The sequence below is a fragment of the Columba livia genome, chromosome W (genome assembly GCF_036013475.1).
Source record: "Columba livia isolate bColLiv1 breed racing homer chromosome W, bColLiv1.pat.W.v2, whole genome shotgun sequence".
NCBI lineage: Eukaryota > Metazoa > Chordata > Aves > Columbiformes > Columbidae > Columba > Columba livia.
The window spans coordinates 12,952,879-12,969,725 of NC_088641.1; the positions used below are offsets into that span (position 1 = coordinate 12,952,879).

Sequence of the window (16,847 nt, forward strand, 5' to 3'; positions counted from 1 at the left end):
TGGGCAATCTTGCTCCCCATTGGGATATGCCCTGGTGGAAATAGCGTTTGAACAACTATGGATATTGTCCCTGTAAAGTCCGCATCAGTAATCCTGGGTAGAATAAAAAGTCCCTTTATTCCACTGGATGAACGTCCGATTAGCAGTGCACCTTGTGGCTTGCCATTGATTAATACCGGCCCAAGAGTGCACATCTGGATCTTCTGTGGGTGTTGGTCTATTAATGTCACATCTATTGCTGTTGCCCGAGACTCCCTCTTGTGGCTGGGCGCGAGGAGCTGGTAGGAACGAGTTGGAGCTGGGAACAGGCACTTGATGCTGTTGTAGGGTCGAAGGTTGCCTCTCAGCTTGGCACAAGGGGGCTAGGGCTGCAAAGGCTTGCTGCTGGGCCTGTATTAGATCTTTCCCTAGCTCCCTCACTGCCTCCACTAGCATTGCCTGCGGCCCCACTGGCACCCTGCTCATATGATCTAGCATCTGCTCTATTGTTGCATCTCCTGGTAAAGTTAATATTATGGCTTTTGTGGATTGGTTAGTGTTCTCTAGGACACACTGCCTCAGCAGTGCTGGTTTCATCCACTCCTGTATGTCTGCCTGATCTATTGCTGTAGTTACGCGGTCAATAAATTGCGCAAATGGCTCCTCTCTTGCCTGCTTTATAGCCATGTATGACAGTGAGGGGGTGGAGGTCTTTACTGCACCTGTAGCTAACTGTGCTGTTCGCATGGCTTCCAGACAAACTCAGGCCGTAATTGAAGTTGGGTGTCGATAGCAACAAACCTCCCCGTCCCAGTTAATTGTTCAGCAGTTACTCCATGAAGGGGATCATTTGGATTTCTAGGGTGGTGCGCTGATATTTCACAATAGCGCTGCAAATGCGCTTGCCAGAGCAGTAATTGAGACTGGGTCATGATCATCCTCATGATGACCTTAATATCTTCCTGACATAGGAGGATTCCCCCCCAGATATAGTTTAGTAATTGTTTTGTGGGTTCCCCGTGCAACCCAGACTCATTCACTGTGCTGCGCAGCTGAGACAGCAACTTCCAGCTCAACGGGCTATAAGAACCCTGAAGCGTGGCATCATCAGCTGTTTCAAAGCGAACAGGAAAAGCCTGAGCGCTAGTGAGATCCCCAATGATATCATCCTGTTCGTTTTCGGCCGCTTGTTTCATTATCTCTCCCCAATTAATCCGTTTTACTCTGGCCCGCCTTTGCGGCTCCGGCGGCTTTATTGCGGCACCCGTAGGCTCGCTTGCCTCCTCCCCTCCCGGTGGCGGGGGGGGGGGGGGGCAGCGCGACCGCGGAGGGATTTGGGGGGAAGCTTCCAGAATCAGCAACTTCGGCTTTTACTTTCTTAGTTACGGTAACTGGCATACCTCTAGGGGGAATTGGGACGCGGTCATTCCCAAACAACTTATCATTGGCTGGTGGTGCCCCTGTCGGCATGCCTCCTTCCGCCCCAAATCGCTCCGTCGCGACCGTGGCTAAACTCTTTTCTAACTGATAACGCTTTATATTGTTCGCCACTTCCCGACATGGTTTCATTAACTTCTGCGCTTCCTTATCATCATCTATAACCATATCCCATAACACATCCCCTAGTTTTCGCCACTCACTAACATCAAAAAGAGAATCCGGATTCTGAAAACAACCCTTAACCCTACCTAACTTTACTAATCCCGCTAAATGCTTGATACAGCCTACTCCCCGCTTTTCTGAAAAGCGCTGTAATAAATCTAGGGCTACCTTGAGGTCCATATTGCCGGCACTTATACACTATCTATATATACTCTTACCCTATAATTATCGCTGATGCCTCCCTGATTCTGGCACCAGTTGCAGCCCTTTGCGGTAGCCCCCGCAGACGGCGAACCCCTTTTGGACGGCTCAGGCCTTCGGAACGACATACCGAGTGACCAGCGTTCGGTCACTCTTGACCCCCCGGTTGCTGCGATACCAGTGCTTCTCTGCGTCCGCCGCTCCCGTAATAGTGGTTGTCTCCGTTTATGTCGAATTAAGTCCCTTTTCGTCGAGGGTCCCTGTTCGGGCGCCAGTTGCGAGCGGGGGAGGAACAAGCTAGGCCAACTCAGTGTGAGTGATAACGCATTGTTCCACTTTATTACTGTTAACGACACCTATTTATACAGGTTACAGTAATTATGCATGCTTGTCACCTGCTGATTGGCTTAGATCCAAAGGTTGCAGTTGCCTTGACCCTCCTACCTGCGGCTAGCTGGCCGCGTGAGTTTCGCGCCTTTTCAACTCCCCCCTCCCTGGAGTTGTTTACAAGACTTGTCAAGATCACAGTGTCCTTGCTGTTCCCTCATGATCAGCAGTCCCTGCTGAGGCCTATTGAGGCATTGAGGCCTGGTTATGCTAAGCTCCTAAAACATGTCAAACCATTAACTTATCAGAACACAACTCTTATTAGAACAAACTCTGATCGTGCAACTGCTCCATAGATTCATGTCCTTTATCTTTAAGCCACTCCCTAACAGCAAGTAATAAGTCAGTAGCAAAAAAATCCCAAACAGCGAGAAAAGCACATTAAAATGGTGTATAACATAACCACATATATGTAAGAATGTATTCCAGTATCAAATGGTAAATTTCAACAGTGCAAAAACCACAATTCCTTTTGCACCAACCTAATAAAAGTTTTTTTTGGTGTTGTTTTTCTCATAGTGCTTGAAAGCCTGAGAAATATTAGCTGAACTGTTTTTATTGTTGTTTTTTGTTTTTTTTTTTTTTTCTTCTGTTAGCTGATATTTTAATTTTTGTTTTTTACAGTGGACCAACTACATTCATGGGTGGCAGGATCGGTGGGTAGTTCTGAAAATCAACACACTCAGTTATTACAAGTCTGAAGATGAAACGGAGTATGGCTGCAGAGGCTCTATCTGTCTGAGCAAGGCTGTGATTATGGTAAATGCTGTTTCACTATTGCCATCTTTTCATGTTTTAGGGTGTTACATATTTCTAGGCTAATGTCTGGTGAAAGGAAATGAAAGGTTATGGCAAATTCTGTTAGATCATTTAATACTGAAGTTAATGGTATTAGTGCAACACTATGGAGTAGGGCAAGGAGTTACTAATAAGAAAACAAGTTGTTCTCATTGGAGACTGCAGCAAGCAGCATCTCTTGTCTTAGAGGTTTCTGTGGGTAGGGATATAGTTTGCTTCTGAAGGAGGCAGGGTTTTCCCAGGGGGTCAGCCTAAAACCCTGCACCAAATTCCCAAAGGAGGCAGCATCCATCACAGTCACAGAATCACAGAATTGACTGGGTTGGAAAAGACCTCAGAGATCATCGAGTCCAACCCTTGGTCCAACTCTAGTCCGTTTACTAGATCATGGCACTAAGTGCCACGTCCAATCTCAGTTTAAAAACCTCCAGGGACGGCGAGTCAACTACCTCCCTGGGCAGGCCATTCCAATGCCTGACCACTCTCTCTGTAAAGAATTTCTTTCTAATATCCAGCCTAAATTTCCCCTGGCAGAGTTTAAGCCCATGCCCCCTTGTCCTATTGCTGACTGCCTGGGAGAAGAGACCAATCCCCACCTGGCTATAACTTCCCTTCAGGTAGTTATAGAGAGTGATGAGGTCACCTCTAAGCCTCCTCTTCTCTAGACTAAACAACCCCAGCTCCCTCAGCCTCTCCCCATAGGTCTTATGTTCAAGTCCCTTCGCCAGTTGTGTTGCTCTTCTCTGGACCCGCTCCAGCACTTCAATGTCTTTCCTGAACTGAGGGGCCCAGAACTGAACACAATACTCTAGGTGTGGCCTCACCAATGCAGAGTACAGGGGAAGGATCACTTCCCTTGTCCTGCTGACCACGCTATTTTTGATACAGGACAGGATACCGTTGGCCTTCTTGGCCACCTGGGCACACTATTGGCTCATGTTGAGCTTCCTGTCAATTAGTACCCCCAGGTCCCTTTTTGTCTGACTGCTCTCCAGCCACTCTGCGCCCAGCCTGTAGCGCTGCAGGGGGTTGTTGTGACCAAAGTGCAGGACCCGGCACTTGGCCTTATTGAACTTCATCCCATTGGAATCAGCCCATTTTTCCAGTCTATCCAGATCCCTCTGCAGAGCCCTCCTGCCTTCCAGCAGGTTGACACTCCCTCCCAACTTGGTGTCATCAGCAAATTTGCTGATGATGGTCTCAATCCCCTCATCTAAATCATCAAGAAAGATGTTAAACAGGACTGGACCCAACACTGACCCCTGGGGAACACCACTAGTGACTGGCCTCCAGCTAGATGCAGCCCCATTCACCAGCACTCTCTGGGCCCAGCCCTCCAGCCAGTTTTTACAGTCCTTACAGTTCGCACTAGAAAGAGAAGTGTCAAGGTTTAAGGCAAGGCGGCAATAAACCCTGGTAGATGCTCCCTGTTATCCCCTTTACCTCCTGCCACCCCTTCCTTTAGATCGGAAAGATAAGGGGAAAGGAAGAGAGACTTAGACTTCAAGTTGGAGAGTTTTAAAGGGTTTTACTAATGCTACTAATAAATAGAGAATATATATACAAAATATACAAAACCAGTCTCAAGTGCTCGATGTGGAGTTAGTGTCACTCCAGCGGTAGCGGAGCTGGGTGTGTGGAGCTGGTGGCTCCAGCAGGTGCAGGCCAGGCCCCCGGAAGTCATGGGCGGGACTTCACAGCAAACCGGAACCTGGTTGCAGGGCTGCAGGGCCTGAGGCCTGTAGATCACAGGCAGACAGACAGGGTCCTCTCTAGATGCCAGCCGTGGTCAAAGAGAGCTTGACTCTTGTGATCACTCTATTATATAGGTGGTTTGACGATTATGGGATGGAATACTTCCGTTGGTCAGTTCTAGTCACCTGTTCCATCCACCCCTCCTCAAACACGCCCCTCTCACAACAGGATGTGGGAAAGCTTATCAGTCTTTCTTGGCTACCATAGTAATAAATCTAAACACGAGCTTTTTCAGCATTCCGTTGGTCTTCTTATCAGCACCGAGTACAGCATCCGAGGCAAAATATGCAGGCTAAAACTCAGAAAAGTACAGCCACCTAGAAGAACTTAGCTGAAAGAAAAATCACTAAAAGTGAACCTGTATTGTTTTTAACAAAACCAGGACTAGAAGGTAGTATTTTTTTGACTCTTCTTTCTGAATGTGACTCTGTACAATATTTGTGAAAGAAAATGTTCTCCTAGTGTTCTTGTCTAATGCTAAAAAATTCAGTTTTATGCTGGTGTGAACAAAGAGTCTACATGTAAGTGAAATCTCATAAAAATGAATTGACTTTAGAAGAGAAAAAAATCTTTTAATAGCTTTCAAAATTATGGTATGTATTATGAATAATGTTTGCTGAAAAGCATGCTGTAGCTTTTCTGTTTTACTGTTAAATAGTCAGCCTAGTTATTTGATTTGGGGGGGCGGGAGGAACTGGACTTCTATGTGGCACATAACTTCCTAGAGCAGTAGTGTTAAATATTACTGTTTATGTTCTTATTTCACCAAATGTTTTTCTTTCAAACTGTATTAAGGATGGCAAATAAGAAGTTTCCTTTTCTTAGTAGTATTCAGGTTACAAATATAATTTTTAAACACATTTTCGTTTGGAAAAAATATTGGTTACATTAACTGTATGTGTTTTGGAAAAAAAGATTGTGAAGAAAAAGCATTTTTTTACATTTAGATGTCTAACAGCTATTACAGTCATCTAAAATAAAAGAGATTACAAGAGATTATAGTGATCCTGATATTGTTTCTGGAATGTTTTGGTATATTGTACTTTTTGAAGGGAAGTTGGTGAGCTGCTTATCTTTTGACTACAAGTGTGTGACACTGGAAGTTCTTGCAGATAGTGTTGTGATTTTTCCTCTCTATCTGGCACTTTTTACATCTGGTAACTTAGACTTGAATTGTTGCCTTTTTGTTTTTTGTTCAGTTCTTGAGCTTCTAGAGCACATTGAGAAAGAATAAAAAGTGGGCATAGTTCTAAAAATTAATCTGATATTTTAGTTGTTCCATTTTTATTCAGGGTAATGCATATTGAGTGGTATTTGACAGTTTAATTGCTTGACTGAAAATTTAAATGGCATCTCTGAAACCTCATAAACTCCTGTTAATTATTTCTAGCTGCATTGGGTGATCACTGAGTTATTATTAGAGCTTCAGGAATGCTATTAGATCATTTCATGTGTCTCTAGGATATAGAAATACACTTCTGAAATTGCCATGTGATTATTTTTCAGAAACTGTTATTCTAGGCCAGGGTTTTAGAATGAATGCTTCTGGTTTGATAGTTGTTTAGTAGCAAATTGAATATTTAAAAAAAAAAATGTTTTCAACTGTAGAAAATAAATTATGCTCAAAGATGATTGTTTAAAATATTTTTCCTAATGTGCATAGTTAATCTTCATTTTCATGTCCTTGTAATGTCTTACTAATTATAATTTTATTAGCATGTATTTAAGTGCGTAGGAGAACACCAATGGTTGATAAATGTTGAGATTGTTATAAATAAGAGCCAATAAATCGATTCTGAGTCAATCAATCGATTTTATTTAGCAAGCGGTAATTAGGCAAAACAGCGCTGGGTGACCGGGGGAAGCTCAGTTCCACCAACAGGCACACCAAATCAACCTTTCGTATGTGCTTATATACGTTATGCGTTCGTTTACGTGCTGGGAATTTCCGCCTCTGGAACTTTTGTTATCTGTTGCAACATCCGAGCGCTTTGTTATCTGTAACACCATCTGGGAGTCCTATTATCTGTGGCACCATCCGGGAGTCCTGTTATCTATGACACCATCCGGTAGTCCTGTTATTTATGGCACCACCTGGTAGTCCTGTTATTTATGGCATTGTCTTTAACTACTACTACAAGGTTCTACAAAACATAATCAAACTCGCACAAGCACAGTTACTGCTTACAATAATATGCATAATACAATTGAATCCTACTCGATTTGTTCAACATTAAAAATTTTGACCATCACTTATTACAATTCCCCCCTTTTTTTTTTTTTTTTACTCATTTATTTGTTGATCAAATCGAGTTACCGCTTTTCGGGCTAGTAAGGTCATTTCAGCTTCTTCATCAGTTCCATGTTTTTGTAGCAGCATAAGGTGTACCCGCTCTACACGGTTTTTAACTAGTCCAATAAATCGATTTAGGATACATCACATCTTCTTGATGATATAATATCCTTGGAATGATAGTAACTGACATGCAATACTCTCGGGAACTGTTAAACACTTTTAAAGACACACATGGAGTAAGTCCCGTCCTGGAACATATCCATTTTGTTCTATTTGGGGGAATAATATATCCTGTGGTTTTATTAAGGCTTGGTATGATATTCCCACAAAGTGGTCTCTTGGAATTTGGTACTTTACCTGTACAAGTCCCTATTCCAGTTACATGTTGCATAGTTATCCCTCTTTTCTGCTTTTCCCAGGGACATTGAATAGGCATAGACTCCTTGTTTATGGTATACCGACGATTATCCCGTATAGCTTCATAAAAGGGTGGATTAACATTATAACACAACCAGCAACCCATGGTTAAGTTGGGTTGAGTATAGTTTAGAGTTTGATAAGCAGCCAGAATAATTCCCCATAGAGGATTCAAAGATTCCGGGGCTTCAATATTCAGAGATTTCAAGGCTTCAGTGACAGTTTCCTCTATTACTATTATATTCTCCTTCTCTACTGTCTTTGTCTCCCTACCTAGAGGGGTCGGTTTAACTTCTTCTTTCTTTATGAGAAACATGCTTCCTCTATCAGCACCCGGTCGATAATATCGCATTCCCCAGGTTTTTCTAACAAACCATCCACTATGTTCAGGGTTTGTTATGTTAAGGAATATATATTCATACTCGCCATCACTGTCCCGCTCGTTTCGGTTGCGAGGATAACCGAGTTTTAGTCGGTGGCCTTGGTTCGAAGGAGGAATGCATCCTACAGGTCCCCATCCAACCTTTAAGAACTTATCAGTATTTGCCGGAGGAATTGGCCAGCTTGAGGCAATCATTTCACACCCCCAGTAAGAGCAGTAATAGTGTCCTGGAGTATTACAATACGAGGGCCCTGTGCTGGGGCACATATAAAACCCCATTTTGTTAAGGCATGGCTCAATCTGAACTAATTGGCATAAGGTTACAGTAAAAGAAGGTGACCCTGATGTGGTCTGTTGTTGTATTATCGTTTGGTCCTCCCATCGATAGAGGGTCCATTTAAAAGGTTGGTGAGAACTCCCCTGCTTTATTGCTATTATTACCGGTAAGGTAAGGAGGATTAGGGAGAGCAACCCGGCCCCTGGCTGGCTGAAAATCAGCCAGTGGAGGTTCATTTTGTTGAGGGTTGTTCTGCTTAAGGAGCTGCTTTATTTTAGAAGTCTTCGGAGGCACTTGCCAATCCCCACAAGGATACCCCTCTGCCTTGCCCTGGGCCTACTCTGTTGCTTCAGAGTAGCCGGATAAGTTATCTTCTCGGCAGCAGTTGTAGTCTTCAGGGGACTGCCTCCTGAATTCTCTCCTTGTTCTGTCACAACCCACTTTCCAATATTGAACCCAATAGGGCTATTTTCAAATACAAGGGTTTGGCCACTGTCCCGAATCCTCACAGGGTTTGGAACACTTCCTGTATCTTTTCTTACCAAAACGCTTCTTACACTTCCTCTTGGTTATTTCCCAAATGTCTGGACTTATCAGTGATTATTAATATCCTAATGGTATCTAAGGTTTTTTTTCCCAACACTCATTACACCATCGTTCAACATAAGGAAACTTTTTTTCACTGCTGTATCCCGCACCCGTGACACACACGACATACCCACGGATTGCATTGCTTACATACAGGACATGCAATGTGCGACTTATGTAATTCCTTACAATTGTCCATAAAAAGCCTAGTATCCAGGGCTATGCGTCACGTGTCTGTTTCCTCTTGAAGGTCAGCTTCAACTCATACAGTTTCCCAGTGACTTCCCAGTCTGTGTGCAGTATAGGACCTTTTACTCGACTAGCGTGTGTCCATCCTCTTTCCACGGTGCAGACTGTGATATCTGTGGTGAGTAAAACAAGGAAAGGTCCCTCCCAGGACGGGTTAGCGATGATTCCCTCCATGTTTTTATGAGTACTTGATTTCCTGGTTTGATACGATGTATTGCTATATCTAAAGGTGGTCTCTAGACCACCAGACCTCGCTTTAACAGTTCTTACGAAGCCACACAAGCACAAAAGGGCCCGCGGGACTTCACCACACAACGCAGGAAGAAAAAAAAAAAACAAACAAAGAACATATGTGGCAGGGACAACACCTCCCCCCCCACTCTGCTCGGTCCCCTGGACAGGAGAAACGGCACAGGAGCCACAAAGTGACCTTAGACAGGTGCCACTGTTCACTGATCAACCAACTGCAAGTCTGGTTCGTGCTGCCAGAGATGCACTTTGCAGACCTACAAAACCCAAGAATTTGCCCCAAATATTTCTGCATAGCACAGCATCAAACACATCTTAGTATCTTATTCAGTCTGGAATTCACACCTCAATCTATTGCGATTATGGAAGCTACTGAAAAGTCAATGAAAGGGGTTCTATGAGAGTTGGTCCCCACACTGAACACTAAAACACATGTAAAATAAAAGGGGGCAAACTTCCAAGTCACGATTAGGGACGGTGATAGGTTTGACTTTTTTTCAGATTCACCTCCCATTAAAGCAAGAGAAAAGTGCAACTTTGCAGCATGTTTGTTCACGTCAAGTTTTGACTCAAGAACACATTTTGCAGTAACAAAATATGGTCTATAAAGTTGCAAAGTGCACAAGCTGAAGGCACAGAGTACAAGCACATAGGAAAACAGATTTCAAAATACAATGTAACAAAAAAGAAATCTGGTATTTAAAACTCCCTGACAGAAGATACATTTATATGGGACCAACTCTTAAAGGTGACAATTTTTAAACTAATGAACAAATATTGCACAATAACAAAGTTTTATTCTTATTAAGTAAAAGCTCCCGAAAATACCTTGAAGTTTAAAAACTAATACACTGACGTGTTAACTAGTTTTAAGAATGTCCTTAATATTAAGAGTGCAAAAAGGATTCTTCCATTCTAACACTTTTTGGAAACTGCTGATTCCAGCTGCCCATTTCTTTTATTACCAGCAATGCAGCTTTCTTAGCTTCCTCATCTGCTAAATTATTCCCTCTTATTTGCGTGGAGGTTCCCTTCCGATGGCCCTTTACATAAACTACCGCAATTTGTTTGGGCCCTCTTAATGCCTCCAAAGTTTGCGTTATTAAGGTCTCATGTATTAATCCTTTACCCTGAGAATTCATCAGTCCCCTCTCTTCCCAAATTTTTCCGAACGTGTGAACCACCCCATATGCATATTTAGAATCTGTAAATATTGTTCCTCTCTTATCTTTTAACAACTGTAATACCCTCAATACTGCGAACAGCTCACAAGCCTGCGCTGGCCATCCTGAGTTAAGGGGACCTGACTCCTTAGTTGTCCAGCTGTTTCCATCTATTATAGCGTATCCTGACTTCCTTTTCCCATCCACTACCCGTGATGATCCACATAAAAACTCCTCTTCTTCTTCTAAATCCTCTCTTACCTTGGTATAGTTTTACTTTCAATTCCCGATCTTTTATTTCTAAACTAATTCCCAATTTGACCATTAAATCCCTTCTTAATAGGTTATATTCAGCTTCAGGCACTAATAAAAGGGACCCTATCCCTATTCGGGATGGGGATTCTATTTCTACCCCTTTAATTACTAGTACAGAAAAGGGGTCTCCTTTTGCTCCTATTACTTCTATTTTCTCCGAAGATGGAGCACATCCCCGGGGCACAGTTTGGACAATAGATCTTTCTGCCCCCGAATCTACCAGGAATTCCATTTCCTGGCACTGGGGACCTAACTTTAATTTTATCAAGGGCTCTGTTGTTTTAGGAGTCCCCAGCAGATAGAGCCCCTGACACCCCTACTCAGCATAATACATTTTCTCATCCTGTATACGTTTCCTACAGCTCCTTCGCATATGTCCCTTCCTCTGACAGTAAAAATATTCGATTTCCTTCAAATCCTTCAGTCCGACTTGACTTCCCTGAGGTGGCCCATTCCCACCTATGCGTGGTGGCCCTCCCTTCTGTGGAGCCATCCTCTGTACCTCTCGAACTGCCGCTACTAAAATTTTAGCTTGCCTCTTCTGAGTCTCTTCTTCCCTTCTCACAGAAACCTTCTGTGCTTCCCTTAGCAACTCATCCAACCCTTTCTCTTGCCAATTTTCCAATTTTTCTAACTTTTTTTTTTTTTTTTTTTTTTTTTTAATATCCGGCCATGACTTCGCCACAAACTGTGTTTTTAAAAGAGCTTGCCCGACCGGTGTCATAGGGTCTATACCGTAATAAAGCTGCAAGCTCTTTCTTAGTCTTTCTAGCCATTCTGTGGGAGTCTCATCTTTCTTTTGTTGTTCTTTAAAGGCTTTATTTATGTTCTGCCCCTGAGGGACAGATTCCTTAATCCCTTGGACGATTATAGTGCGGAGATCTCCCATATGGCCCCTGTGTTCCGGGTTTTGATTATCCCAGTTAGGGCGCTGCTGGGGCCACTTAATGTCAGCACCCGGCCCTTGTTGGTGCCGTTGGTAAAGATTTAGGGCCTGACAAATCCAATTCTCATATGGCCCAAAAATTGGCCAAAATAAATGATCTGGTCTAATCTGCTGGTTTCCCCAGCCATGCATGCAATAGTAAACCATCTTTTCCCTATTTTTGTTTCGCGTGCTAGACCTCTCCGTGGGTCCCTTCCCAGTGAACACAAGGCCCAATGAGGATTCTCGGGGAATATCTGGCAACCTCTCTGTGGGTCCCTTCCCCATGAGATCAGAAGGCTTGCCCTTCTTCTGTCCCATCTTCCGGAGTGTCTTCTTTTCACACACACACACGCACCCCTCGTTCGTGGCTCACGCCCTCGCGGGCTATGAGAACCGCACTACTAGAGAGTCCCGCCCTGCCTTATGGCAGGGTCCACACTCACTTCGCTTCCTCCCCAAGCCGGGGGGGGCGTCTCGTTCATGCACACTCCAGGATACCCACCCCAACCGAACGGAATCGCTTTCTATACTTACCCTCCCTGGGGTCTTCGTCCGGTTCTTCGTGCACAAAGGTTTAAGGGGTTCAATTCTTTTGCCTAATTACCTAAATTTAGGGTTCGGAGGTTAAGGTTTCAGGGCAATCCTCTGTCCACTCCAGGGCCGTCTGAAAACGGGACGGGGCGCCTCCCTGAAGTTTAAGAGTCCCTCCCAGAGATCCTTAATCCGAGTCACGGCACCAAAATTTGTTATAAATAAGAGCCAATAAATCGATTCTGAGTCAATCAATCGATTTTATTTAGCAAGCGGTAATTAGGCAAAACAGCGCTGGGTGACCGGGGGAAGCTCAGTTCCACCAACAGGCACACCAAATCAACCTTTCGTATGTGCTTATATACGTTATGCGTTCGTTTACGTGCTGGGAATTTCCGCCTCTGGAACTTTTGTTATCTGTTGCAACATCCGAGCGCTTTGTTATCTGTAACACCATCTGGGAGTCCTATTATCTGTGGCACCATCCGGGAGTCCTGTTATCTATGACACCATCCGGTAGTCCTGTTATTTATGGCACCACCTGGTAGTCCTGTTATTTATGGCATTGTCTTTAACTACTACTACAAGGTTCTACAAAACATAATCAAACTCGCACAAGCACAGTTACTGCTTACAATAATATGCATAATACAATTGAATCCTACTCGATTTGTTCAACATTAAAAATTTTGACCATCACTTATTACAAGATGATAAGTTCCATTGATAGCAAAAGTAGATTTTAATTATTTGTTACTGTATATCTTGTGATTACTTTGGTAGAGAAGGGAAGTCAGGTTTCTTACTGACTTTATGTTCATTAGCACTGATCTGATGTAGTTGGGATCTTCATATTGAATCTTTTTTGACAGTCTGTCACTATGCTGTGAATTTAGTTTTTCTTGATCTTGATTTTTCTCGGTCAGGCATAGTAACTACCTATCTCCTAACCTGGTGTATTGCAGGAAATTTTCCTTAAGTACAAAACAAGGCATGAGAGATGGTTCTTATGGCTGTAATATTTCCTTGTAGGAAAGGGGAGATTGGATTCTCATGAAGCTTTCTTTTAGGTGCTCAGACTAGGTATGTATGTTTCTTTTCGATGGGGAACATAATGATTTTCTGTGTGTAATTAATGCTACTAGTGATATAGAATGTCCACGTTTCATTGATGTATAAGCATAAATTTAGAAATCTGCTTTCACCGAGTAATCTTACTGTATGTCCAGCAATGAAGATAAGCCCAATGATAAGTCATAGTATTAGGTTGGTGCAAAAGTAATTGCAGTTTTGGACTGTGAATTTTAAATTATCATAACTAGGTTCAAACACATTTTTTTAATCAAAATAGCAAAGAAAACCATAAAGCGATAAAAGCACATTAAAATTATGTATAACATAACTACACTTAAGAATGTATTCCAATATCAAATGACAAATTTCAACAATGCAAACAACACGTTTACTTTTGCACTGGCCTAATATGAATTAAGAGACATGAATGCTACATTTGGAAAGCCACAGTCCTTTCTGATCTTACTTTATAATTCCTATCATATTGGGCAGAGGTTGATAGATAATCCTACAGGGATATTTTATAAAATGGCACTTTTATCTTCCCTCTTTAAATAATGAGAGGAAGACTTGTTAAATTAGCTCATTAAAGTAGCTTCTTTAAGTGTTTTAAGCGTAGAATTATAATGTCATATCTGTAAAACAGGTAGGTTCCTGTGACAATAGTGTTTAATTGTATGGAAAACATGGGATCTGGCTGGACTACTTGCTGTATTAACCACTGGGACTGAAAAAAGCTGTTTATCTGGAACAGAGGACTAAAGGATGAATATTTCTTGTATACTCACTGGATTACATCAACTAATGAATTGTCAAGAAGTAGTCATGTGAATTAAGTAATGGAGGACAATGAAAATCAATATATGATGCTGAGTTGCTTTTAGCCAGATAATGAAAAACACCTCAAAGATGTTTAACCAGTTAATAACAGAGCGGGGACTTAAACTCAAGTTAAAAGTTCTGCTAATGCAGTCAAGGGATGAAAAGAAGTTATGGGTATTATAAAAAGTTGATATATACACAGATTTAAACTTTGTTCTGTTAGTCTAGCTTGGACATCCTAAACTGCCAATCATGCCAAATGTGTGAGCTGAAAAACATCTGAATGACGACACATTCATTGGTCCCAGTCAGCACAGATTCATGACGGGAAAGTTCTGCTTAACAAACTTAATTTCTTTCTACGACAAGGTTACTCACCTAGTTGACCGAGGGAAGCCTGTCGATGGGATCTTTTTGGATTTCAGTAAAGCCTTTGATACTGTCTCTCACAATATAATCTTGGACAAGATGTCCAGGATAGAGTTGGATAAACACACAATGCAGTGGGTGAGCAAGTGGCTGAGGGGCAGGCCTCAACAGGTTATAGTAAATGTGGTTATGTTGGGCTGGCAACCAGTCACTAGCGGGGTTCCAAAGGGATCCATCTTAGGGCTGACACTCTTCAAAGTCTTCATAAATTATTTGGACTCAGGACATGAGGGAATACTAAGTTAGTTCACTGATGACACAAAATGGGGAGGAGCTGTTGAAACTCTTGAGGGTGGAGGCCCTGCAAGAGGGATCTAGACAAATTGGAGAACTGGACAATCACCAACCTTATGAAGTTTGACAAGGGCAAGTGCCAGATTTTGCACCTGGGGCACAGCAACCCTGGCCATACATACAGACTGGGGAAGGAGGTGCCGGAAAGGAGCTCTGCAGAGTGGGATCTGGGGGTTCTGGTCGACGGCGAGTTGAACATGAGCCAACAGTGTCCCTGGCAGCCAAGAGGGCCAACCGTGTCCTGGGGTGCATCAAGCACAGCATTGCCAGCCAGGCGAGGGAGGAGATTGTCCCGCTCTGCTCTGCACCAGTCCGTTCTTCTGTGGTTCGTTCAAAGCACATAGATCACACTAATTGTTTTACTGACCTTGTGTGCTTGATGAGCAGAACCTCTGTGTTAGATAACATAGTCCTGTGAGAAACTCTAGGCACCTTATCACTATGCCTGAGACTCCTGCTTTGTTGTGAGAAAGAGCGGGAGGCTGTGCCTGGCTGAAGCCTTGAAATGCAGGTGAGCTCGGAAGGCCCAGTGATCTTCCAGCAGGGCTAAACTTACCAGCGCCTGCGTCCCTGCTGGTGTCACCTCTGCCTGGGAGCTTAGGTGCGACTTTGGAGATCCCCCAGTAGAGAGGTCACTAAAATAAGACTTGCTCTTTGCAATGCATTGCGGCCTCTGGCTCTTCTTGTGATGTGCCTGTGTATGTGCACACAAACATGCTTCATACATTTGGCAGTTTAAACAGAACAGTTTCCTGTGAAAGTTTTTTTCACGGAAACTTTAAACTCTACAATTAATTAATTTTTAAAGATGTGTATTTATTTTTAATTGAAGGAAATGGCAGTGCTAAATAAATATTTTTAGTAGTATTGTTTAAAGCACTTTTAGCATGAAGATTCATGTAGATTTTCAAAAATTCACCATGACATCAATAATAAATTGGTGTCTTACTGTTACATTTCATGTTTCATACAATCTTAAAGAATTTCAGAAGCAGGTGGAGTGGTAGTGTATAGAAGCGGACCTACTTGGAGGATTAATGTGGGTAAATTTTGGATTAGCTTTTTCTAACTGCCCTTCTGAACTTTGATCTTCCAAACAGACCTGCTTATGATAAAAGAATGTCATTGCGACTTTTGTCTCCTGATAGATTTGATTCTGTCAGCTGCTAGTTAAGTTGAATGGGAACTGATAGCTTTTAGTTGGTGAAAGCTTTTGTTAAAAAAGCTAAACTATAAATCTGTGCCCTGTGCAGAAATACCATAGCAGTAAATTTGTGGTAATTGCACATTTGTGGTAATGGCGAAATATTGTTTCCAACTGTTTGAAGCTGGAAAACAATCTGGTTCAGTATGATGTGACGAGCATTTGATTAATTCATTTTCTGTAACTTGATAAAGTGTTTCCTTAGTCTTAATTGCTACTGAAAAGATGACTTGAGTAAACAAAGACAAAGAATACAAGCCTCAACTAGATAGAGGTTTATTTGGGACTCAAGGCAATTACTACTTTTAGGCTTTGGTGTGTGCCTTAAATAATCATATAGTTAAATCTAGATTAGTCAAAAAAATTGGCTAAATGGGAGAGAAATATGAATTGAGATTGTAGATAGTGCATCCAAAGAAACCCTACAGAGGCAAGTGTGGTCAGGAATACTTACTCATATGTGAAAGGCCCAAGGCAATTGTACGCTGGAGAGGAAAATGCCAAAGAGCAACAGAAGAGCGAGGGAAAGAGTTGATGCCTAGGAGATGAGATGGGGCTGCTGTTGATGAGGCAGGCAGAAGTTGATTGGAACATGGGGTTCTCCTGGACAATTTTTTTAGTACTCGCATTCTCTGTACAAATTTGTATATGAATATTACAGTCTTTGAGTTATCTGAACCAGCAATGAATGGGTTGATGTTCAAAGTGAAAATGTTAGATTGTTGTTCTATATTTATCAAAGTGCTATAGAGTGCTAATATCCTTGATGAGCAAAATGTAATTATTTGGCTGGGTGGAGAAATCAAAGATTGCTTCCTTCGTATATATAGACGAAATTAAGTCAGAAGTGGAAAAATATGCATTCAGATCAGCTTAAGTGAAACCATTGATTGTTATGGAATTTTTC

General features: G+C 42.4%; 1 protein-coding gene and 1 long non-coding RNA gene across 21 annotated transcripts in view; one reads left to right on the forward strand and one right to left on the reverse strand.

Moving 5' to 3' along the window:
- The window catches only part of LOC135577122 (ceramide transfer protein-like), a 163,660-nt gene that overhangs the window by 13,032 nt on the left and 133,781 nt on the right, over nt 1-16,847 (forward strand). For 13 of the 20 annotated variants that reach the window (XM_065044865.1, XM_065044855.1, XM_065044856.1 and 10 more), the window contains exon 2: nt 2,794-2,928. In XM_065044865.1, coding sequence (XP_064900937.1) covers nt 2,926-2,928 — 3 coding nt within the window. In that variant the 5' untranslated portion in view covers nt 2,794-2,925. Of the gene's footprint in view, nt 1-1,839; nt 2,095-2,793; nt 2,929-16,847 lie in introns of all 20 variants that reach the window. The other 7 variants (XM_065044851.1, XM_065044850.1, XM_065044853.1 and 4 more) reach the window with 1 other exon arrangement.
- On the reverse strand, nt 6,516-12,826 carry LOC135577124 (uncharacterized). The gene is made up of 2 exons (XR_010468713.1): nt 12,121-12,826; nt 6,516-9,044 (listed from the first exon to the last, which is right to left on the reverse strand). It is a non-coding gene; the product is annotated as an uncharacterized LOC135577124 (long non-coding RNA).